The sequence below is a fragment of the Cervus elaphus genome, chromosome 23 (assembly GCF_910594005.1).
Source record: "Cervus elaphus chromosome 23, mCerEla1.1, whole genome shotgun sequence".
Taxonomy (NCBI): domain Eukaryota; kingdom Metazoa; phylum Chordata; class Mammalia; order Artiodactyla; family Cervidae; genus Cervus; species Cervus elaphus.
This window is the reverse complement of record NC_057837.1, coordinates 70,031,683-70,057,446: the sequence shown is the minus strand read 5'-3', so window position 1 is coordinate 70,057,446 and position 25,764 is coordinate 70,031,683. Positions and strand designations below refer to the sequence as shown.

General features: G+C 48.7%; 1 protein-coding gene across 12 annotated transcripts in view; it reads left to right on the top strand.

Annotated features, from left to right (window-relative positions):
* Positions 1-17,586, top strand: part of PTPRT (protein tyrosine phosphatase receptor type T) — a 1,101,260-nt gene extending 1,083,674 nt beyond the window's left edge. For all 12 annotated transcript variants that reach the window (XM_043884333.1, XM_043884327.1, XM_043884332.1 and 9 more), the window contains 4 exons: positions 6,339-6,464; positions 7,281-7,444; positions 8,971-9,106; positions 10,105-17,586. In XM_043884333.1, the coding sequence (XP_043740268.1) occupies positions 6,339-6,464; positions 7,281-7,444; positions 8,971-9,106; positions 10,105-10,158 (480 nt within the window). In that variant the 3' untranslated portion in view covers positions 10,159-17,586. The remainder of the gene's footprint in view (positions 1-6,338; positions 6,465-7,280; positions 7,445-8,970; positions 9,107-10,104) is intronic.
* Positions 17,587-25,764: the final 8,178 nt, after the last annotated feature.

The following is a 25,764-nucleotide window of genomic DNA, read 5'->3' as shown; positions in this document are numbered from 1 at the left end:
TAGCATATTAGTTAGCCGCCATGTGTTTATATTTTTGCAGCTTTTCTTCTAGTTGATTTCTCGTCTCACATAGTGTTGTGGTAGGAACAGATGCTTGATATGATTTCAGCTTTCTTAAAGTTACTGAGTTTTTTTGTGGTCTAGCATGTGATCTCTCCTGGAGATCTGTCCTGGGCTTCCCTTGTGGTGCAGCTGGTAAAGAATCGACCTGCAATGCGGGAGACCATTCCACAGGCACTTGAATATAATGTATGTTGTGCTGCTTTTGGCTGGAATGCTCTCTATATGTTAATTAAATATATTTGGTCTAACGTGTCATTTAAGGACTGTGTTCCCTTATTGATTTTCTATCTGGATCATCTGCCCGTTGACGGGAATGTTAAAGTTCCCCACAATTACTGTGTTACTGTCAATCTCTCCTTTTGAATCTGTTCATATTTATGTTATACTTAGATGCTTCTATGTTGGGTGCATATTTACAACTGCTGTATATTCTTCTTGGATTGACCCTTTGATCATTATGTTGTGCCCTTCTTTGTATGTTGTAACAGTCTTCAAAGTATTTTGTCTGATGTAAGTATTGCTACTCTGGATTTCTTTTGATTTCCATTGGCATGGAATACTGTTTTCCATCCCCTCACTTTTAGTCTGCATGTGTCTCTAGATCGGAAGGGAATCTCTTGTAGGCAGTATGTATAGGAGTCTTGTTTTGTACGCCTTCAGTCTATGTCTTTGTTAGAGCATTTAGTGCATTTACATTTAAGGTAATTATCAATATGTTTGTTTTTACTGCCTTTTTAAATATTTTGGATTTGTTTTTATAGGCTTTCTCCCCCTCTTGTTTTCTTCTCTCATGATTTGATGACTATCTTTAGTGTTAACGTTTGGACTCCTTTTTCCTTTTTGTGTGTATATATCGATTATAGATTTTTGGTTTGTGGTTACCATGAGCTTTTTGTATAACAGTCTATACGTGATTATTTTAAGTTGATGATCCCTTGATTTTCAAATGCACTTTTAAAACCCTGCATTTGTACTCTCCTCCCCTCATGACTGCTGTTTTTGATAGATTTTATATTTGTTTTGTGTATCTATTAACTGCTTGTTATGGATAAAGATGGTTTTACTACTTTTATCCTCCCTAATAGCTTGTGTGGGGCTGATTGCCTACCTTTATGTATGTTTGCCTTTACTGGTGAGCTTTTGCATTTTGTAATGTTCTTGTTTCTAGTTGTGGCCTTTCCTTTTTCTCCTAGAGATTCTTTAACATTTGTTGTAAAGCTGGTTTGATGATGCTGAACTCTGTTAGGTTTTGGCTGGCTGTAAAGTTTCTGCGTTCTCCATCATTCTCCAGCAAATCTGAGTGAGAACCTTGCTGGGTAAAGTATTCTTGGCTGCTAGTTTTTCCCTTTATCGCTTTAAATATATCATGCCACTCCCTTGTGGCCAGCAGAGTTTCTACAGGAAAGCCAGCTGACAGCCTCAGAGGAATTTCCTTTCTGTTATTGTTTTTCCCTTGCGGCTTTTAATATTCTCTTTTTGTCATTTTAATTACAATGTGTCTTGATGTGTCTGTTCGTCTTTGGGTTAGCGCTGCATGGGACTCTGCTCTTCCTAGACTTGGGTAATTGTTTCCTTTCCAAGGTAGGGAAGTTTTTAGCCATTGTGTCTTCAAATATTTTCTCATGCCCTCTCTTTTCTCCTTCTGGGATCCCCATAATGTGAATATTAGTGCACTCAGTGTTGTCCCAGAGGCCTCTTAAACTGTCCTCACTAGCTGCTAGTTAGCCTATTTAGTCATGAGGCGACAGACCCTAGGGGGTCTTCTGGGCTAGCGCTGGCTCACTGATGGCTGGAGTCAGGCTCGTGAAAATTCTCAGGCTGTTGGCAGGCAGAGCCAGTTCCTGGCTGCAGAGTCCAGGGATGCCCAAGCTTCTTTCAAGTTGGGTATAGGGTTCTGGGTATCCCAAAGCTTGTATTGGCCTGCTAGTGGGTAGGACCAGGGTCCACAGGCTGTGGGATCATAGTTTTCTTGTGTCTCGTCTTTGTCCCCTCATGGGTAAGGCTGGTCTAGAAGCTAATTTGGACTTCCTGCAGAAAAAGGGATGGTGCCTGCCCTCTGGTGGGTGGAGTTGGTTCAGTAAGATTTTAGGCAGCCTATCTGCTGAGGGGGTGGGTCTGTGTCCTCACCTGTTCAGTTGTTTGGCCTGAGGCGCACTAGCATCTACAGGTTTTTGAGTGGGGTTGATGAGCCAGGACGGCAGCAGCAGCGTTCACACAGCAGAATGTTCCCCAGTAAGGCGACCACCAGTGTCTGTGTCCCCAGAGTGAGCCACAGCCTCCCCACCACTCGAAGGAGTCTCCAAGGCCAGCAAGGTAGGTCTGGCCCAGGCTTCTGTCAAACTCCTGCTTTGGCCTTGTGACCCACTGCACGTGAGGTTGTGTGTGTACCCTTTAAGAGTGAGGTCTCTGGTCCTGTGAGGCTCCCAGAATCAAGCCCCATTGGCCTTCAAAGACAAATGCTCTGGGGGATTGTCTTCCCAGACCCTCAGGCTGGAGAGTGCAACATGGGCTCAGAACTCTCACTCCAGTGAGAGAACCTCTACAGTATAGTTATTCTCCAGTTTGTGGGTATGGGATTTGATTGTATCCCAAGTTCACCCATTCTGCCTCTTTCCATTGTGAGTCCTTCCCTGTGTCTTTAGTTGTAGAAGATCTTTCTGGTGGGTTCCAGTCCTTTTCACTGGTGGTGGTTCTGCAGATAGTTGTGATTTTGGTGTGCTCAGGAGAGGAGTTCAGGGTCTTTCTACTCCACCATCTGAGTCACTGTCCTATAAACTGTTGATGCTTACGTGCTCATGGTCTGATCTCAGCTCCACTTTTAAGTCACCAAGGGAGCAAAGCTCAGAAAACCATACACACTGAGCATTGTCCATGTTGTTATAAATTTGCTTAATGTTTAGGAGCGGGGGCAGTCAGATGCCACCCTGATTCACCTTCAGCCCTTTCACTGGTTCCCTTATGCTCCTAATTTTCCTCTTTCCTCCCTGGGTCCCTCTCCAGAACAACCCACAGGCCTCTCTCCTTTGACATGCAGAACAGTGTCCACATATCCCAGATGCCATCTGTCCCAACTGCTCCATCAGGCTGACTGGTCAAGAATTTTCACAGGGGCAGTACTTTGAGTATCATCCTAAAGAGAAATTGTCATACGGGCTGCTCAGTGGAAAGGAAAAGACCCTTTACTCAATCCGTCTTGTTTTGAGTGACCCTCTCCCACACCACCTAATAATATAGCTCCCATTTATTGAGTGCTCGCTAGTTACAGATTCTTGTGCTAAATAGGCACATTCAGGTTCACAGCCATTCATCACTTAACCCAGAGAAGCTAAAGCTTTGGCCAAGTCACTCAGCTAGAGAGTGACAGGGCTGGGACTTGAAACCCAGGCTGCTCAAGCAGGAGCCCCATTAACCTCCTGCTGCATTTACAGGCCAAAATGGTGGTACCCACTTAGGCACAACCCCGGCACCTGGACACAGGACGGTCTTGAGCTGAACCTTAGAGGCCATTTCTTATTGATGAGAATCTTTTCCCAGCCCCCAAAAGGCCACTGGGAACAGCGCACTGGCATCTCCCACGGCTAGATTAGGTGCAACATCACCGGTTGTGGGGGGGGGGGGGGGACCCTGATGCTCTCTGACAGCTTAGACATCACATCTGCCCACCTATCACCCAGCTGAGTATCACCCAGGTCACTGCTGATGTGGACTCACAGATTAGGGAACTCGAGTGAAAGGCCAGCTCCAATGCAGCATCAGAAGGACCCTGCAACCTTCCCCAGGCCTCTGGGCAAGAAGGAGAGTGACCTGGAAAATCAAATGCAGAGATGTGTCCCAAAATATAGGAGCCTTGTTTGAGGCAGAGTGGAATCTATTAGTTTGAGAAATTGGTCTGGAAATCTTATTAAAAGAGACAAATCATCCCACATTCTCTCCAGACTGAAAATATTGGAGATAATAGACTTTCCTTGACACTTCAGACCCATGGAGCTCATGTCAGGATCACAGCCAACCTCTGGCAAGGCACAATTCAAAGCAGGTAATAAAGGCAATTATTTTTTTTTAAATTGGCAGTTCTGATTAATTCTGATTTCTCCGGCCAGCCACAGACTTATCTGTACCGGTCCCTCATTACTGTGAAGGTTGCAGGGCAGAAGAGCCAGTGGCAAAAAGAAATGAAGTTCAAGTTGTGGATCTGTCATTACTGCACGGCTCAGCAGATGACTGTCCAGCCACAAAGGCCACTGTGACCAGCGCTTTCCACCTACACACACACACCCTTTCTCAACATTCTCAATTAGCAGCCAGTGGAGACGCCAGGAAAGCCAGGCACTATTGCGTCATGAAACTTAATCCTGCTTACCTTTGCTATTTAAGAGGGGTGATAAGAGGCAGACGACTTCAAATTTGTACATTAGCTATGATCATTATTGTTATTTTTGTTGAACAGTGCAAGGTCCGAGAATGATATGTATCACTGGAATGTAGTGGGTGCTGGCACCCTGCTAAGGTTCCCACGTGTTTTCTCTTTATCCTGAAAACAACCCTCTAGGATAAGGGTTGCAGGACAAGGGTTGCCCACGTTCTCTGCAGAAAGAAACAGATAGGAAATACTTTAGGTTTTGCAGGCTCTGTGGTCTGTCACTGCTACTCAAATCTACCATTATAGCTTGAAAGAAACCATAGAAAATATGTAAATGGCGAATATACCTAAACTTCCCTTGCAGACTCAGACAGCTGGCCAGGTTTGGCTAGCGGGCCATGGTGTGTGTGAACCACGGGTATCCCTAAGCTGGAGTCTGGGCTTCACCGCTGGGAGACATGTTCTTCCCCTCTCTACCCCCCAACTCATCCATTCTGGCTCTAGTTCTGGAGGAAGGATAGAATCAAACAAGGTTTTGCATAGGATGTTGCGGGTGAGTTGGCTGTCAGCAAAAGAAAAACTGATCACTTTCATGAAATGCCTGCCTGCATGGTGGCTGTGAGGAGGCGACCATATTGCTGGGGTTGATGTGGGTCCCCTCTGTCCATTTAGTTCCTCATCTGCAAGCTCAGCCGAGGCCGTGGCAGGCCCCACTGAGACTCCTGCATCTCCAAATCTTTGATGGGTCTCTGAGTCTCAGCTACATCTCCCCAGATGAAAAGGCTTACTAACACATGGCCTCTTCGTCCATGCTGGGGTGGTCCCCGCGAGCCTGCAGCCCAACCTTAGCTCTCCTCTGTGTCCGGGACAGCGTCCGTCTCTGGTCACATCTGGGAGTTGCTATGGGCATCTGTGCCCCTTGGGAACCAGGAGTTGAGGGATCAGTCTTTGCCCTTCTCTGAGCCACATCCCCTGCCACCAACCTTAACATTCTTTCCTGAACTAAAGTCACCCAGTGAGTCAACAGAGACAGGGGCATCAAATGTCTGTCTTACTCTTGATGGCACTACAAACTTAAGAGACAGTTTAGGATCTTAGACCAGACTCTCTCAGGCTCTGCACTGTGAGACTTGGGGCCAGATTCCTCTGCAGAATACCATCACAGACACTAGAGGGTATTTAGTGGCATCCTGACCTCTACTCACTAGATTTTTGATGGTCAAAAATGTCCCCTGGGTGACAAAGCAACCTCTGCTGAGAAGCGTCATTTGCTTCTGCTTTTTGCTCCCTGCTGCAGGTTCTAATTTCCAATTCCCCCCAAAAGGAAAAATAGCAGCCAAGATCTCTCAGTACCACAGTACCATGTTACGTTAGCTCTTGGTGCAAGGTAAGCATAATTAGCCCCATTTTACAAGAAATCTGTGTTACACAGCTAGTAAGCAGCAGAGACTGGACTTGGACCCACGCCTGTCTGATGTTATATTTAAATATATTCATGATCTGATGATGAAATGAATGCTATGAAGGTTTTCCTAGAATGGGGAGAAGTTGTAGCTGTCCTTCCCTCAGTGTTCTATCTAATCCTGACAGCAGCATGTCAAGGTAGCCTGTATTCTCCCCATTTTACAGATGGGGAAAACTGAGGCCCAGCAAGCCTAACAGATGGTTTGAAATCAGCACAGCAAAGATGTTTAAGCCCAGTGTTTCTGTGTTCAGAGCTCTGACTTTTCAAACCCCGCCCCCAAAAAAAAAATAAAATGGTGGCTGTTGCCCAGTGGAAAGCTGGACCTGATTTCCTACATAGTATTCTACCTTTCTAGCCAAGGTGTCCCGCAGGCCCGGGGAAAAGTGAAACCAACACCCTGCCCCAATCCCTGTCCTTGGCCTCTTTCTGTGAGCCCTCTTCTTGCCTCAGCTCTGCATGCAGTACTGGCCTGAGAAGACGTCGGGGTGCTATGGGCCCATCCAGGTGGAGTTCGTCTCGGCAGACATCGACGAGGACATCATCCACAGGATATTCCGCATCTGTAACATGGCACGGGTGAGTGTCCAGCCGCTGCTGCGTCCAGGGCTCCTCCTTCTGAAACAGATGGATGCTGCTGGGGAGGACCCGGCCGGAGTCGGTGCTGTGCGCTCCTGATCCGCCCGTCCTCGGGGAAGCGATGCCTCTGCCAGTTCCGGCCCCAGACCCGGCAGTGGTTCCCACACACAGAGCCGCGCGGGGGGGCATCCGGCCGGCCATCTGCCTGTCCTGAGACGCTGGCTGCCGTGTAGACAAAACTTCTCAGAGCATGGCGCTTCCCTGCCGTGTTGCGCGGTGTGGACATGAGTTGATGCAGCCTTTGAGTGGATCCAGTAAGCTTTGGGCTAGCTGGGAAGTAAGTTGGGAAACAAGTTTCTTTCATGAGGAATTTCACTGCTGGGTGAAGGAGTTATTGGGCGGGACGGAAGAGATGAGGGGCTACCTAAATGGTGACTGACTAAAGTGACCGTGGTCTTTACTGGGGGCTCAGGTTGAAGAGAATTCAGTCCCTGCCCTCAGAATTCACTCACGGGAAAGCAAACTGTGTTTTGGCACATGAACAGCAGGGAGAGAGAAGAGTCCTGCCCACTATTCAGGGAGGCTTTCCTAGAAAAAGGGACGCTGGGATTGGGTTTTGAAGACTGCATAGAAATCTTTCAGGTAGAGAGAGGACGCAGGGCAGTCTTAGCAGGAGAATCAGCGCACAGGGGCAGGTGTGGGGATGGCGTGTGACTCTCACCATGAGGACATTACGGCTGAGACCCCTTCTATTCCATGTGCCCCGGCAGTGCTGCACCCCCAGCAGGCCACCCCTGACAGCCTCTCTGTTCTCAGCCCCAGGACGGGTACCGTATAGTCCAGCACCTCCAGTACATCGGCTGGCCCGCCTACCGGGACACACCCCCCTCCAAGCGCTCTCTGCTCAAGCTGGTCCGGCGGCTGGAGAAGTGGCAGGAGCAGTACGACGGGCGGGAGGGACGCACTGTGGTCCACTGCCTGTGAGTATGATGGGGAGGGGTCTCCGGGGCGTCCTTGAGGATGCCGCTGGCCACAAATACTATCTTCAGCATCCCGGGCCTTTCCACATCCTTGCAGGCCAATGGGAATGTATTCAAGGCATTATAGTCCTTTCGTGGACTGGGGGTGCAGCCATAAAGCTATCTGTGGGACATCCTAGTCACAAGCCTTCCCTTTGCTTCTCAGAATTTAAAATGGTTTGGGGAGAAGTGATACGAGGGCCTCATTCTTTAAAAAGGAAATTGAATCAAGATCTTCCCCGTTGCAGAAGTATTTCTGGAGCAGGTGGAGTCATTAATAACACCTTACCCCAGGATTGAGTTCAGTTGTTTCAAAACCAGGAACTCTTTCAAACAGACAGCTTAAGGGAGAGGTGTGAGGCGGGGAGGCCCCTGCCCACTCCTGCCCATGGGCTTGTTTCTTAGCCTGCTTTTCTGCAGGAGTACCTTTTTATTCGTGTCTTCCCTCGCCAAGGTGACCAGCAGTTTGAGCTGTAGGAAGGCACAGGGGTGTCCTCCCATCCACAGGGACCTTGACATCATCCTTGGAGGGCAGAGACGCCGAAACAGATACCGAAGTACAGGTGCTGGTGAAGGGAGGCTGGGTGACTGCACCTGAAACATCTGGCCGTTGAGTGTCCTGTGGATGAAACATCTGGGGGGTTGACTGAGACTTAGTTTCCATCCAGATGTTCTTTAGACACAGACCATTACATGAAATCATTAGTTGCTCTTGGCAACACGCCCAGGAGTTCCAACCCTGGTAGATTCCTAAAGAGACTTTGTGTAAAGAGCTGGGAGGGGTGTGTCTGTGAAGAAGACTTACGGGGCCTCAGAGAGAAGGTGCGATGGAGGGATGACCTTGCCAAGAGCCCTGTATCTCTATTTATACATCCCGGGTTACGCAAGATGTTCTGATCAAGAAAACAGAGATGCGGCATCTCTCAGGATCCAGCATCTCGCGCCCATCCCAGCCCCGCCCAAAACCCAGTCTGACTGACCCGAGGCTCGCAGAGCTGTGTCTGGTAGCGTGGTCCTCAGTGGATGGGAAGAACTAGAAGCAGAAGCACACACAGCCTCCACTATCTTCACTGGGTGTGCGGGTGGACCCAGAGCATCCTTTTGGACAAGGCAGCAGGCACCACACGTCCAGAGATACTCATCTGTCTGCCTTGGGGGTTAGGGTCCATGTGCCATGGGTGATGGTCACATGCTCCTAGGACCAAGGAAACATCAAGCTAAGTGAACTCTCCAAGGTCATCCCCTTTATGATACAAATGAAGAACCTCGGGCTCAGACACAAGAAGTGACGTGCCCAAGGTCACAGCAGGTTCATGGCACAGATGGGACTCAACCATGGCTCGGGCTTTCTACCACCACCTTCCCTTGCATTTGCCAGGGCGGGCAGCCACCCCCACCCCCTCAGCACTGCTGCAGACATGGCCTTGGGCTCAGCAGGTGCCTGAGGGGTACCCAGGAGTCCACTCACCTCCTTCCTCTGTGTTTAGGAATGGGGGAGGCCGCAGCGGAACCTTCTGTGCCATCTGCAGCGTGTGTGAGATGATCCAGCAGCAGAACATCATCGACGTGTTCCACATCGTGAAGACGTTACGGAACAACAAGGCCAACATGGTGGAGACCCTGGTGAGTGGCCGAAACTGTCCTCCGAGAGCCAGGGGCTGCCGGTGGTTGCCTGGACCCGAACAAAAGAGCATCACTGAGTACCTGCAGTCCCGCCCTCCGCCCTCACGTCACGGGCTTCCCTCCCCTCCAGCCTCACCAGCCTCTCTTCTGCAGAGCAGTCCAGATAGTCCTCTTGGCAGATGCTGCTCTGTGTTACTTTCTTTCCACTCCAGAGGGAAGTGTCACTCACTCTGGTTTAGGGGACGGGATTCTGGGTTAGTAGAATGTGAATTATTGAGTTTACCAGAACAACCATTCAGCTTTCTCCATAAGATATTGCCCAGATGTTTGAGCTTTTCTGTGATGTGTTTTTGATTCAGTCCAATCTTGTACTTCCCTGGTGGCTCAGATGGTAAAAAGAATCTGCCGGCAGTGGGTTCCATGTGGGTTCAATCCCTGGGTTGGGAAGATCCCCTGAAGGAGGAAATGGCAACCCACTCCAGTACCTAGGAAATCCCACAGAGGAGCCTGGCAGGCTGCAGTCCATGGGGTCGCAAAGAGTCAGACACCACTGAGCAACTAACACTTTACTTAAACCTGTTCTCATTAACTTATGCTCATGATCACCATATAAAGCATTGAGCTAGGATATTGTAAAGAAAAGGACAGGAAGAAACTTGGTGGCAAAGTTCCAAAGGTTAAGACCTGGTGCAGAGATAGAGACATGCCAAACACTGAGAACTTTAACATGAGTCTTTAAATCTATGCCAAGTGTGGTCTTACCAAAAGTGAGGGCCTGCTCCAAGGCTGGGCCACAGACCAGCAGCAGCATCCCATGGGAGCTTGGCAGAAATGAAGACCCTGAGCCCTACTCCAGTCACTGAATCCGAATCTGGGTGGACATTTTGACTCGACTGTTAGTACAGACATAGATAACATTCTCTCCACACTCTGAACTAAATGCACTTTCCATCTCTCACTCATCATCTCTTCTCCTTCTCTGCCTCTCCTCCTCTCAGGACCAGTATAAATTTGTATACGAGGTGGCGCTGGAATATTTAAGCTCCTTCTAGCCCGACGGCCCAGGGAACCTGCCAGAGTCCGGAGGCTGCTGCGGCCAAGCCCCCTTTCTGTGAATGGCAGTGACTGGGCTCGGGGCAGCACCCTGCCCGACTCCAAGGAGGAGACTGGAGGTCCTGTGGTCCACGGCGGGCTCTGCACGTGCCCAGGGTCTCCAGGTACCATGGAGGCTGGTACCCCAACAGGCCCTGGCGTCTTTTGCATACCCCACCAGCCACGCACCCGTGCAGAAGTGCACCCAGAGCATGGCCCGGATTTCTCAGTGCCCAGACCTCTTGCTTTTGCTCTCTTCAAGTCTGTGACTCTCGCGGCAAGCCGACTGTGTAGATGGATGCGACTGGGCTCGTGGGGTCACCGCTCTGCTGCCCCCCCACCATCTCCTCCAGGGACCCCTGGCATCGGACACTCGCTGGTCTGAATCACTGGGACCTTGGGATGCTCCCGAGTCCACAGCAGAGGCTCCTCCCCTCCCGCCTCACCTGCATGGGGCTTGGCCCAGCACCATTCTGTACCCCTCCCCCAGCCCGGGGTCTTGACCTTCCGCCACTCACTGGGCAGCCCCCGGGGTCCGTGGCTCTCCTGGATCCAGGTTCTCTCTGCTTGTCTGTGCTCCATGGGGCAGGGTGGGGCTGCAGGGAGCCTGGCTGCCCTCCTCTCTCTGTGAAGAAGGACCGCCTCCCCAGGGCAGGGCTCCGGCTGGCCCTGTGTGTCCTGGGCGGTGACTCCTCGGGGAGGGATGAACAAGATTCGATGGTTTTCCAAAGTGTATGTGAAAAGAAACTTCCTTTTGGAGGGTGTAAAGTCTTAGTCTCTGATGTCAAAAACTGGTGGGGAGGGAAGTTCGGTTGTGTAGCTGTGAGACCAATCTCCTGGGCCTGTTATCTCCCTGGCAAGGTCCTCAGAAGGTTCCCCCCGGCCCAGGGTCAGCACAGCCGCAGAGCAAGGGGAATTTCGTTTGGGGCTGGCAGAAAAGGAGCATACCCCAGAGCTCCGAATTTGAATGCCTGCCTAGAGCAACCCAGCTACCATCTCAGAAAAGGTCACTGTGGACCCAGTGATACTCCGGTTTAAAACAGACCTAGGGGATCAGGCCTGGGGGTCTTGCCCAAAGTGTGGGTCAGTCGATTTTGACTTTGACTAAGCATCTACTATATGCCAGACTTGGCACATTCTTGGAACCCACCGCCCTCACCCCCACCCTACCCTGGGAGCTATTCACCTGTGATCACCCTGATTTTACAGCTGAAGACACTGAGGCATCTTCCTCAGGTTTCCAAAGGCAGATGGTAGAGACTTACTTGTACTGTTTTCTTCATCCTTTCGTAGCCAAGCAATTATTTTATGGAGGGAAAATAAGGCCAGAAACTTCTGAGCAGAGAACTCCACAAATGGCAATCTAGTTCTTTTTTTCTGATGCCTGTGTTTCTGAGAAGGTCAGAGTTTCAGGTGTATTTTAGTAACTCATTCCCCGCTGCCCAGGAGAGCTAGTCCCATCTTAAATCTTGGCCAGTGAAAACCGCTCCCTGGGCCCTCAGGCCGTGAGGTCTACGAGCCAGGGACGCTTTCTGTCTACCTGGGTCTCTAGCTGGTGCTCTGGTACAGCACCTGGCAGCCCAGGGTGGCCTGGGATCCAGGATGTGCCATCCTGGAAGCTGGTCCAGCCCCAGATGGGGCGTGAGGAGCACAGGTTTCCCTCAGAGCTTGCCGTATCCTGGGGAAACAGAACCTCAGTGCCGCATCAAGTGTTACTCGAGCCTCAACGCAGGGCTTTCTAGAGGAGGTGACATCCCTTCCACCTGGTAGAAAAACGAAGAGAAGGAAATTCAGGCCAAGAGCACACGTGCACAAACACAGGGGTGTGCAGAATCCTCGGGGTGGGCGAGACGGCGGGAGGTGGGCCCAGCTGGAGCAGAGCCTGGCGGCGCCGGGGCAGGGGACAAGCCAGGGTGGAGGGGGCAGCGAGCCCCACCAGCAGAGCGGACTTGGCCCCTGTGGGCAGCACGGGGCGCGGGGAGCTCTGAGTGACGCGCTCAGCTCGGGGTTGAGGAGGCGCCCTCCGGGGCCAGTGGGGCTGCCTCTCTTCATCAGACACTGTGAACACATTCCCTTAAGCGTACACTTCTTAATATCACATCTATTTGTCTGTCTGCTCACTATTTGTTGCTGGAACAAAATACGTAGTACATTAAGAGACGCAGCTTCTGTGAGGAAGTCAGGATCTCTGCTATGTCACAGAGCCGGGGGGGGGGCACCAAGCCAGACCCCTGGGCCCCCGAGGACGGGACATGGCAGGAGCTCACAGAAGCTGCTCCTGTCGGCACAGGTTCTGGGGCTGTCTCGAAGCCCAGGGACCCCCAGACTCGATCAGGGGAGGACTGGCGCTTTGGAGGTTCAAAAGGAAGCAACTCAAAGCAAAGGAAGGGAAAGAAGCCCCGCCACGAGCCTGCTCTTCGCCTTTCATGGCTCTTCCCCTGGTCCCAGGCCCCCGCCCCACTGGGCCTGCCAGCCTCCCCGGCTCCAACCTGCTGCTCCAGCCAGCCCTCCCCGGCCTTCAGGAAGCCTGTAGCACAGGAAATCAGCCTGCTCTATACTTCTCCCTCAGATCTGGGGCTCATCTGTGCAAAATAGGAGCCAGGGGAGCGGGGTGGTCTCCAATACAAATAAACCCTAGGATTTATTCTGCTCAGGAGGGGGTGAAATCGCAGGCAGATGAAATGACACTGGCTTCTCTCATTTCAAATGGTAGGAATTTAGAATGTGACTTCGGGGAGAAGGAAACTTGTGAAAAGCACAAAGCCTCGTGGTTCTCGCCTCCTGGATGTGGACCCTGTTTGGAGAAGATGGAATTAACCAGAAGCCAGGAACTGTCCCACCTGCATGCATGTCTGGCCTATACATCTTCAAGATGTATCCTAGCTGTAACCTAACTCGTTGCCCTCTCCTCCTTTCTGGTGTGAAGGTCCTGGGGTCAGGGGCTCTGAGCCTCCAGACGGTCACAGCGTGCCTCCCTTTGTGGGAATGGAAGGCATCACCTTGCTTTTCCATTTTCTCTTTGGATGTAGCCCAAGTAGCGGCCTGCCCACCCGGTATCACCCATCCTGTGCAGCCAGCAGACCCCATGCTGGAGGCTAATGTGAGCTCACCCAGTTCTCCCAACACCCCTAAGATGTGCTTCCAACTGTCCCCATTTACAGATGAGGAGACTGAGGGGAGAAATCACTTAACCGCCGCCGCCCCACCCTACCCCCCATTCCACCACAGCTAGTAAAGGAGGGAGCCAGGGTTTAAATTGGTTCTTTTAACTTCAAAGGTAGGCTCTTTCCACTGATGTGTCTCAGGTTTTCCCACGACGGGGTGCAGGGGGTTGGGGTGGGAGGGACCCTTAAGAGCCAAGACTAGAGTGAAGCAGGCCCAGTGGATCTCGCAAAACCCAAAGCAGACAACAATAAGCCCAAAGCTCCTTCAGTTTCACGTTTAACAATTCACAGAGCATTTGCACTCTTTGCTAATTCAGCCTGATTTAACAAGAGTGTATCAATATTTTTTTAACCACATGTGCCTGATCCCTCATGTGGCTTTGCCCCCCTCAGCCCACTGCGATGACCCTAGGGAATGACCGCCCAGTCTGAGAGGCACAGTGCCTGGCCATGCCGCTTCCTCCTAAAGCCGAGGCCAGACTCAAGCTCAAGTCCAGCTCACCTGCCCACTGGCTCACCACCCGCCCCCGGTGTGGGGATTCCCTGACCTCACTGTTCATGGGCTGATCTCAAGTCTCCTTCAGTTGCATGCTGGAATAAAGAAACCTTTGACATCTACTATAACTACACAGACATGCCCATCTGGAATGGCGAAGGCTGAGCCCATAAAACCCTAAAGGGAAAGAAGATGACCCTGTCTTTCTCAGCAGACTCCTGAATCCTGGGGCCTCTAGAAGGTGGTGCCCTCTGTCCACATGAAGTCACATGATTGCTAATCTGGCCCAATCTGAGGACCCCCTTCACACGAGGGGCTGAGCGCCTCCACACTCTACTTCAGCCCCACAGACTCACTGGGTGATTACAACATGCAGGACCCTGGAGGGGCTGCCACCAGGAAGCGCAGTTTACTATGGCACAGTCCCTCCCTTGGTGAGACGTGGGGTTATGGTAGAAAGAGCTCAGTCTTCAGTTCCAATCCAGCCCAGTCATTTCCTGGCTGTAGAATGTCGAACCAGCTAGTCAGTGGGAAAAGATGTGGAAAGACTAGCCTCGGACGGGCAGAAGCAGGCAGATTTGGGGAACTTTGGGTAGGAAAACAGGAAGGCAAAGCCAAGACATTAGGACTCAATAGGAATCCTCAGAACCAAGAATGCATTGGGTCTACTGGGCAAATGGTCACCTCTGTGACGCAGTAGAACAAGGAATAGGGAGGGACTGGGCAGAACCACTTGGAACAAGGATGTTGCTTTAGAACAAGTCTCTCTCTGGGAGAAAAGATGATTACTTTTCCCTGTGACTGATCAATCGTGTTCATTCATCACTGGGTCCCCGCTGTAAGCTAGCTCTTTGGTGCGTGTCCTTACCGTGATCCACATTTGCTCAGGACAGTGTGAATCCCGGTTGTGTGCAGACGGGCCAGTCTAGCAAGGATGCTGCAGAGAAGTGAGGCACAGGGAGGAGCAAACAGGAGCGTATCAGGTCATCTTTGCAGGAATAACTGCCCGGCCCAGATCCAGTGACACTGAAGGAGATGGTAGTTCCCCTGAACCTCACTGCCTTAGAATAGAATGAAGAAAACCGCCTTCCTTTAGCCTGCACCTGGCCTTTCCTGGGGCATCAGCAGCAAGCTGAATCAGGAGTAATGCCCTGGAAAACAGGGGTGAGCCCGAGCGTAAGATGAGCTCAATGCTAATCCTGAACATAAAGCCAACACACTGTGCTGGGCCAAGATCCCTGGGGATGGATGGTCAAACGAAGCCGCAGGGAGGAAGATGAGACATGAGTCTCATGGATGGCCCTGGCTTGCCTTTCCCCCGTCATCTAACTAGTCTGAGCTCCTTCCCAGCCAGTGATGCCGGCTCCAAATCACAGCCAGATACGACAGGGAAGAGAGCAATGCAAATCCAGCTGGAGGGAACCAGCTGGGACTCAGCCTTGTTCCTGGGTCCCCACACAAGGGTTCCATGTTGGAGTTGTCCACAGAGACATGCCTCGCAGTGATAAAATGCACGCCTTGGCTTCATCTAGCCAAGATCTGCCTTTGAGGAACAGCAAGGAGAGACATCAGTGGCAGAGAGCAGAGGGGGCTCCAGTGTCTCAGAACCGTGGATATGATCCTCAGAAACACAAAGAGATGTCTAAGCCATATTTGCACACATGTGTGCACTCTTCTGGTTTCCTGGGGACCAGAGATAGGTTTTCGTGTGACTCTGGCTGGTGTATGATACTTGCGTAGAGACCATCCCTCCCACCAACCTCCAGAGGAAGTGGGAAGGGTCAGAGGGGCCACATGCACCCCCTCAAATCCACCCATGAAAGGTCCCCAAGACGCAGAGTTAGCACCCATAATGGTAGATCACAGACTTCGCATCCTAGTTATTGAAGAGATTGGGTTAGTCACTGCGGCTGACACAAAGGTGTAGAAGGACTCAGAATGGGCATACTATAGGAAAAGGCTGTTGGGGCTGGGTACCGTGAACTTCCATAGGTGTCTGAAAGCTGTTCTGAGTGGTGGAATTTGGACCCTGGTTCTTGGTAGAAATGCCCAGAGAATGACAGTCTGGGGTCCTTGGAATGCTGGACAGAATGGTATCGGTATGAAGGCCCGGAGCTCAAGGTAATTAGTTTATGGTTCCTTCGTGGGTGGGATGCTTAGAATCAGAGGAGGAAAGGGAATATGAAGCAACCTGTCAAAATTGCAGAACTGAGTTTCTGTAGACTTACTTCCGTGCCTTTGCACTTGTGAATATAAATCAGTGGCCCCCTCTGTGATGGTGCCCCTATCCCTCCTGTGGAAGATTAATGGTGTAAGGTGTTCTTTGGACCAAAGCTTCCAGGGCAGTCTGAAGGCTAAGAGGGACAGAGGGGTGACTTCCCAGGTCAGATCAGACTTCTGAAGGGTCAGGCAGAATACCAGTGCCCGTGCCCTCCACAGGCCTGCCGACTGTTAGATAAATTCTCATGGTCACTCCCATGAGTGGAACTAGGACCAACGGGTGAAACTTCATCGCTCTAAGAGAGGACTTGCTCTCTGCCACAGAAGCTGAGCTGCACCATCTTAGCAGCTGTCCAGCAAAAGCCAGACATGCTTTTAAAGGGAAGAAGGAGCTCTGCTGAGATGGCCTTTAGGTTTCTTCCCCTCAGATGAGTGAGATGCCACAGAGCTGGGACCTTGTCGGAACGCCTTCCTTCCTGCAGAGCACAAAGCCACAGGTTGTGCTCGCTTGTGTGAGCTAAAGCCCCCAGTCCCGTTGCCCCCACACCGCACAGGCCGAGAGGCTGCTCTGGCCACACGTCCAGGCCGGGTATAACCAACAGCCCAGAGAGAGCAGCTGCTGTGCCACAGAGCCCATGCCCACCAAGATCTCTGATGAGACCAGTCACAGCGTAGACCCACTGGCCAACAGGGCCACCCGTGACAGCAGAATCAGTAAAGGTCCAAGCAGGACCCAGACCAGGGTTTTGCATACCATACACGTTAACTCCAGAGGTGAAATCTACACCCCCTGCCCCATACCTGAGACCCGACAGAGCAGACTGCAAAATCAAAAGCAGTGACTCAGCTGACTCGTGATTATCACCATCCCCAGTACCATTTCATTGCCAGACAGACCCTGAACTAGCCCAGGCTAACCCACACTGGCGATCAGACTTGAAAGCACTTTCTACCTTCTCTTTCACCCTGCATCTCACCAGCCAATGAAAGGCAGAGAGTCGGGGCATCTGCCACTGCCTTGGCACTGGACACCATCGTAGCCCTAGAAGGGCCATCACGGGATTCCCATCAACTCCAGGGAGACTGACGTTTTCACGTCCACTGGGCACATGATACTGCATGAGACCAAAGTCTCCACGCTGTCGGCAGCCTCCTCCATGAATCCCAGTGGCCTGCGCTTGTACAGTTTGGGTGTTTGATAGATAAAGCACGTATGAGAAGAGAAAACAAAATAAATCAACTTAAAAAAAAAAAAAGCCAGCACTGTGCGGTCCATGTTGTTCTTTTTTTTTTTTTTCTTTCCAATTCTAGCTTAAAAAAGCAGAAGGTAAATAATGTCAGGTCAATAAATATATTTTTTGACTGTACATTACAGTGAAGTGTAATCTTTTTACACCTGCAAGTCCATCTTATTTATTCTTGTAAATGTTCCCTGACGATGTTTGTAATATGGCTGTGTTGAAAATCTATACAATAAAGCTGTGACCCTGAGATTCATGTTTTCCTAACATCTTCGCACTGGTGTCTTCCTAAGGTTGGGTGGGATAAGGTAGAGACAAGTTAAGGAGGAGGATAAAAAAAGCCTATTATGAACTAGATTTTTTTTTTTCAATTAAAAAAAAATTTTAGGCCACACCCTATGGAATGTGGGATCTTAGTTCCCAACCAGGGATTGAATCCATGCCCCCTGCATTGGGGTGTGGAGTCTTAACCACTGGAACACCAGGGAGATCCCTGGGCTACATTTCTTTAGGTTCATTTAATTGTCACATCAATGATGCAAGAAATATGTATTATCCCTTACTTTCAGATGAGAATAGTTGAGGTTCATGAGTATTAAGGGATTTTCCATGATTGCATACCATACTATAAAAGAGTTGGGTCTTAAATAGATTTTCTCAAGTGGAATCCAGAGAATGCTGGCATCAGAATCACACTGGAAGTTTGTTCAACAGACAAACGAAGACCATACAGAATCACAATTTCAGGAACTGCCTGAATGTATCAGCTAGCTATCGCTGTGTAACACACCACCCGAAACTCAGAAACAGTCTTTCATGGTTGTCGACTGCGGTCTGAACTAGGCTGAGCTCAGCTAATCTCTGCTGGCCCACTCAAATGTCAGCTCAGGGCTCTGCTCGGGGCCAGGCTTGCCCAGGCCACCCTGGCTGGTGCATGTCTGCTCCTCATGCCTCTCACCCTCCTCCTGGGACCAGCAAGTTAGCCTCGGTGTATGCTTCTCCTGGTGACATTCAACATTGATGGTGACATCCTATTCAGCAACACTGGTTGCATGGCATACTCAGAATCAAGAGGCAGGGAAAGATGCCCCACCTCTTGACACAGACCTTACTTCTCAATGTTGCAATAAATGTGGAGGTTATGTACCGAACTATTGGTGCCTGGTGCATGCTTTCACCCTGTCATCATCTCAGAGTATGGTCCACAGACCACCCACATCAGTTCACCTGAGAAACTGCTAAACATGCAGAATCTGACTGAGTAGGCCCAGGATGGGCCCCAGGAATCTGCCTGCTTAGCAAGTGTCCCAGGTGATAGTAATGCATGCTGAAGTTGGGCAAGCATCTTCAATATACTCTCAGAAGGGGACAGATAGGGGACAAGACAAATCAGATCCCAAACTAGATCATGAGGCCGCCAATCTCTGATGCCCATGATGCAGTGCTCTCTGCTTTCCAGGTGAGCAGAAGGAAGAGTTGCAACCAACCTCTTGTTATTGACTGGTTCCCCAGCTCTCTGTATGTATCCAGACATGAGTACAAGGGACGCGTGAACCATAGGGCCAGAGCCCAGGTTCACTTTGTTCTTGTTCAGTCTTAGCGAGCCTGGCAAGAGTTCTCCAGTCTAAGGGACCTTTATGCAGGATCCACCTGGCTAGCCAAGAGCCTGGAGAACGTGTGCTTCCCAACTCAAGTCCTGAGAGGGGAACCTGCCAGCTAGTAATCCTTGTCCCCTTTATCCTTGGTCATGCTAACCTCATTTATTCTGCCTGCTGTATTTATTCTTTTGTCACAAAATGTAATAGCTGATACTGGGAGAATTAAACTAGAAAAAAGGGGAGAAAAATCTCACATATCTTCTAATAAAACTACTGTGGGGCATATCATTTTCCCTCAAAATGGAAATGCCTTTTAAAGAGTTATTATAAAAGTAGCATATACTCCCTTGAAAGAATTCCATATCAAGATGTTTGAGGCATGAGGTAAAAGCAACCACTTCTCAAAGGTACTTGTTAATATTTTTTGCCATTCCAGACCTTTCTATATATATATAAATGTGCATAAATTTTCTATATAAAAGGCATCTATATATACATGGAAATGTATATATATAAATTCTGAGACAGGCTGCTTTTCACTTAACACCATGCAGTGGTCAAACTTCCATGGAAATATGCTTAAATACCCTTATCTTTTTTTTACACCTTTCCAGGACTCCTGAACATTTGGGCACGTCAAGACTCAGGTGCTCTATTCTATAGCACAGGGAACTGTACTCAGCACTCTGCAGTGACTTAAATGGGAAGGAAATCCAAGAAAGAGGGGATATATGTACACATGCAGCTGATTCCCTTTGCTATACAGTAGAAGCTAACACAGTACTGTAAAGTAACTAAACTCCAGTAAAAAAAATTAAACAAACAAAAAAAGAAGACCCAGGCACGCTCACAGTGATACTCTTGGATCCCCACTGACAGTGAGGGCCACCCACCCTGTGTGCACCAAGCCTGGAGATGGGCCAGAGTGACACAGTTCTCTCTGCATGTCTGTTGGAGGCCTGACCAGGCCCTCCTGTCTGGCTGGACCTGGAATCCACATCAAATCTCAGAGCACTTCAGTCAGACTCTGATGGGAGCTCTGATTCTACCTAAGATCTTCCTCTGATTCCAAGGGTTCAAGCCTCTGGTCAGAACTCCAGGGGACCTAGAAGGCCTCAGACCCTTGAGGACATGGCATGAGGTCACCAAGATGCCACGCAAGAGGCAAGAGCAGGGATTTGCTTTTCTTGGGCAGGGCTGGGAACAGGGGAGTAAGGAGAACAGAACCAGGAGAAATGCAAAAGAAGCCGGCAAGATACAGTAAGGAAGCCACTCTTGGTTAATTTTAGAAGAATTTTGACCACTTAATCTTTAGGAAATGCAACTCCACGAGGATTTGGTCTAAGTAGCTTTGTCTTGAAGTCCAGCAACGGGACTGAACCTGAAATCTCCAATCCTCCATGCAGTAAGGATATAGCACCCACACAGAAGACATCCACAAAGTGAAAATTTGGAGACAGAGAGCGGCAGAGGAAAATAAAGGAAAGAAATGAACAGAATCTGAGGTGAATTTCAGTTTTCACAGTCCATGCATTAGGCCTTGGAATGAAGTTGAATTAGTTTCTCAAGGACATTTGGAGTGTGGATGGATAGGCAAGCATAAAGAGAAATACAGATGCATAGGCAGAAAAAAAAAATATATATATATATACAAGTAAATGAAAGACTATATTGGTTATTAACAATGAATATTTCTCATTCCAGGGGACATAGGTGAATTTTGTTCTCGATGACTTTCTGTATTTTCTAAATTTCATATTTGGAAAACAAACTCTATAAAAAGGTGAGGACAGAAGAACATAGAAAAATGAAAGCAGGACAAATAAGATGATGCTGAGATTGAAATCATACCCAAAAGAATGCCATACAGCTGGATCAAGAGGTTCAAAGACCTGGCATGGCCTGTCCACCCAAGAAGGAGAACACAGTCAGTTAATCAACTCAGTGTCCAAAAGGGAAAAATAAACCAGGTGCTCAGCATAAACAAAGTGTTTCTGCTCCAGGGGCTGAGGTTACTTTTTCCATGGATCCCCTTAATAAAGAACGGCTTCAAACAACATTCTTAGCAAAATGCAGCACGTCTCCCTCCCCGAAGGCTGATGGCGCCATGCCACAGAACAACTCAGTGAAAACCCTTTCCTGGAGGACCAAACCGAAGGGGCCCAGCCACACGGTTCTCCGCAAGATGCAGGTCTGCAGAACCTGGGGTATTACATGGCTTGAGCACCACACACTGCTCTTCTCTCTGAGTGTCTGCAAGCTGGAGACTTTTATTCCAGACAATAACAAGCAAAGATGCTATCTCGGTTGTTGGCTGAATTTGGATGCAGGCTTTATATGAGCCAGCTGAGCCAGGAAGAAGACTTCAATCTCCTTTTGAATGATGAGAACCCTAATGACTCTATGTGCCTCAGCAGAACGTGAATCCATCTCCCAAAGGGGTGGGCAGGGCAGGATGAAGACGCCATCCTCATTTCAGGTTATAATCATGGCTGACTCCATCTCAGGGGTCCCCAACTTCCAGGATCTAATGCCTGATGATCTGAGGGGGAACTGATGTAAGAATAATAGAAATAAAGTGCACAATACATGTAATGCACTTAAAACATCCCCAAACCATCCCCCTACCCTGGTCCACAGAAAAACTGTCTTCCAGGAAACCAGTCCCTGATGCCAAATGGGTTGGAGACCACAGCTCACACTACTTTCCTCTAAAATACCTGCAGATACATAGTAAACACTGGAAGCTTGGCCCTGAGCCAAGTCTGAGAGGAGTTCACTCTTATTACAAGACACGAGGAGCTAAAACGAGGATCATCATCAGTGGATGGTATTGAAACATCCTCCTAGATGTAAAGAAGCATCAGAGAAGAGGAAGTGGTTTACCCCTGGAGATGGTCTGCACTCAGAACATTGGTCAGTCGTCCACGTCTATCTCCTGGGGATAAAATGACATTACAAGAGACCTCTATGGAAGGGAGAATGGCATGGAAAGACGTGCAGAAAAGCATCTGAGGATTTTAGCCTCCACACTCTCATCTGTTCAGAGCGCCCCAAAGCCATGCAGGGAGAGAAGGGAGCTCATTATCTGCCGAGTACGTACAAGACCAGGCGAAGTAGACGCTACAAGACCAGGTGAAGCAGACACCTGCTGTGTCATCTCATACGTTCAACTTCACCTCTTTCCTCCTATGTGGCTGTGATGAGCATTTCCAAGCAGATCTGCAGGTTTCACTTGGGAGCAGCCCACAGTGACAGCAAGTCTCAGCCAGCCTCTACACGTCTCAATCCCTGCCCTGTTGTTTCTGATGCCGTCCTCTGAGACGCCCACAGGAACCCACTCAGCACTCAGGGCCACCCAGAAACGCGGGGTAGCCACTTTCGACCAATAGGAGACTAGAGACAAATACTTCCTCCTTTCTCTCTTCTACTTTAGGTCACTTTTCAAATGGTCCAGAACAAGCAACCTTGCCCTCCCTCCTCGGATGTCCACCCCTAACCTCACTGCTCCCGGGAATCATACTTCCATATCAAACTTTGCATCGGGCTTTCTGTTTCGGGAACACTAACTAAGAAACTGGGCTTAAGCTGTGTACACAGCACTCCGTCCTCCAGCTGCGAGTCTGGGATGGGCCCCTGCCAACACGCAGAGAGGGTTGCCAACCGTGAAGCTTTTTTGATCCAGGGACAAAAATGGACTTGTTGTAAAGTGATTTATATGGGAGAGGCTCTGCTCATGTACTAGGATCATCTTATGTGATGTGATGTTAATTTTCGACGGAGATTTAGGAAAAGGCGTTCTGCCATCTCATATTTTTGTTGAAAATAGTCAGCTTGCCCAGTAGACGGTAAGGACCACCAGTGGCCCCACAGGGCCCTACTGTGAGCAGTAACACAGTGGCCGGTAGTTGACCAGTGGGATGGGGGAGCACATGGATGGGGGATCCATGCCCACAAAGTTGGGAGCCCACAGCTACACTGACTCTCAGCCTCGGCAACACATAAGTCCTGAAAAACCGCGGAGGCAGTGAGCTCCTAACAGCAAACACATTCCAGGGAAAGCCGGGGAAGGGGGATGTTCCAGACAATGCTAAATGCAGATATGAACCTCTTCAGGGCTGCTGAATCCCCCCCCCCACCCCCCAACCGGCCCTGCGCTGAGATTCCCCAGCTCTGACTAAGCCCCTGCCCTCTAAGATGGTCAGATCTCTGAACTAGCAGAAAAATAAATAAATAAATAACAGTAAATCTCACTTTCCTTTCCTTCCCCCTTGTCCCTTCCACTCTGCTCTCTGGTCGCTCCCAGCTCTGAGCAGGTTCAGAACTCCCCTTGTGAGGATGAGCAAACAGGAGAACACCAGACACATGAAAAAGATGCAAGAGTTCAAAGCAGAAGTGTTTACTTTGAGGAATGAGAGAAAGTGCCTGCCTATGAAATCAAGTCCCTGCCAGGAAAAGGAAGACATTTTACAACAAATACACATGCAGAAAAACACTGGATTTGATAACTGACTCCAAGGGGAAAAAAAAAAACTTGTTGCTGTATCCAACAAAACAAATTTCTGATAGTTTTAATCAAGATAAAATGCAAATACTCAAAATAAGGAAATAGTAAAGGGATATAGAAGCAAATGAGGAAATCATACAGCATTGTGAAAAGATATTCTAAATAACTCTGGCTAGTAAATTTTAAATTTTTGATCAAGTGGATCATTTTGGAAATGTATGAATATTACCAAAATTAGCTCAAGAAATAGAAAATCTGAGTAGTCCAATTAATTATCAGAGAAAAAATGTAAAAGTTGATATTTATTTCCTAAAAGATACAAGAATAGATAATTTGGTAAGTGAACTTGATCAAACTTTCCAACAAAAAATAATTCTTATGTTGTGTGTACTATTCCAGACCAAGGCAAAAAAAGGAAAAAATAACACAGATATCAAATCTGAAAGAGCACACATACACACACATACTCCTAAAACCTCTAGATTGGTCACATTTATAAATGCAAATATTTTTACTTAATATTATACATAACAGTTATCTGCTTTTCAAAAATTACATATCACATCCAAGTGGCCTATATACCAGGAAATCAAGAATAACTCAGTATTAGGAAGTCTATAGGTTAGAAGAGAAAGACATACAGTCATCTTAAGAAAGACTGAAAAAGCACTGACAAAATTTAACATCAATTTTTGATTAAACACAATAGTCTCCATAAGCTGGTTATTGTAGGACACTTCGTGGGCATAAAAAGTTAAAACCATGAATAGCAGACATTAGTAGAATTCACCCATATCTACTTCTCCATTCCATCCCAGCATGAAGAAGAGTTACATTTTCCTGTCCCCCTTGAAATTAGTGGGACTGTTTCACAAGTCCTGGCCAATAAACTTGAGCAGAAATGATGTGTATCAATTCTATGCCAAAGTATTTCATTGCCGGTGAGATATCCCACAGAATCTTCTTCCCTTCCCTCATCAGTCCAGGAGATCTTGTATTCCAGATGGTTCAGTCACAGGACGGGGAAGCCCCCATCAGCCTGGACCACTGAATCACCACATGGAGGGCAGCTGCTCCTGGAAACCACCTGAAGCTACAGAACTCTGGGAACTTAGATACTGAGTATTTGGAGTTCTGTATTACCATAGCATGCCTAATATAACTAGCCCATGTCTTACTTATATAATAGAGAAAATTAAGTATGTTTCCATTCAAGTCATGCATGCCTATATCATTGCTATTACTTAATACTTTTGGCTGATGCCAATGCAGCTAATGCAATGAGGCAAGAGGAGAGACTGCTATAATGGTTACCACTGCACTGTAACAAATTAACACAAAACAATCCTTTTGTGGGTCAGAAATTCAGGGAGGGGTCATCTGGCCATTCCTGCTGAGGGTGATTACAGTCAGATGTTGACTAGGGCTGGAGTCATCTTTAAGCCTTGACTGGGCTGGATGTCCTGGGTAGCTCAAGAACACGGCTGCTATTGATGCAGCATGTTGACTGGGAGGTCAGCTGGGCTATCAACTATGGTGTCTACGTGTGAGCTCTCCAGCATGGTGGTCTCAAGGTAACCAGACTCATTACGTGACCCTTGCCTTCACCCAGAGTGAGAGTTCTACTAGATTCTGTGAAAACTAAGTGATCTTTGCTGACATGGCCTTCTAATTGACAAAGTGTCATTTCTGTTGGATTCTGTTGGTTGTAGGGGATTCACTGAGGTCAGCCCTGATTTAAAGGAAGAGGACATACACTCATCCTCTATAAAGGACTGCTAAAGAATGTACATGTGTGTTTTTAAATTGCCACAATTACTTTGAATGATGATTCAAAATTATCACAATCAATGTTACATGCCTAGTAACCCCAAGCTTATTAAGAATAATAAGGATAAGGGGTATGACCAAGATAGCAAAGTAGGAAGGACCCAGAACTCACCTCCCACCATGAGCACACCAAATTCCAACTACTTACCCAGCAACTATCTTTGAGAACAACCTGAAGGCCAATAGAAAGATTTCCCACAATTTTTCCACAGCTAAAGATATAAAGAAAGAATTGAGTAGGAGGGGCATAGAGGCAACACAGTCATGACCTACACCCTCCAGGCTGGAGACCCACAAACAGAAGGAATGTCACACAGTTGCAGAAGTCCTCCCCAAGGAGTGAGGGGTCTGATCCCACATTAGGCTTCCCAGCCCAGAAGACCTGCAGCAGGAAGATGAGCTCCCAGAATATCTGACGTTGACATCCAGCAGGGAGACCCGGAGGGCTACAGGAAACAGCGACTCCACTCTTAAAGGGCACACACAGACTCTCACACACTCCGAGTCCCA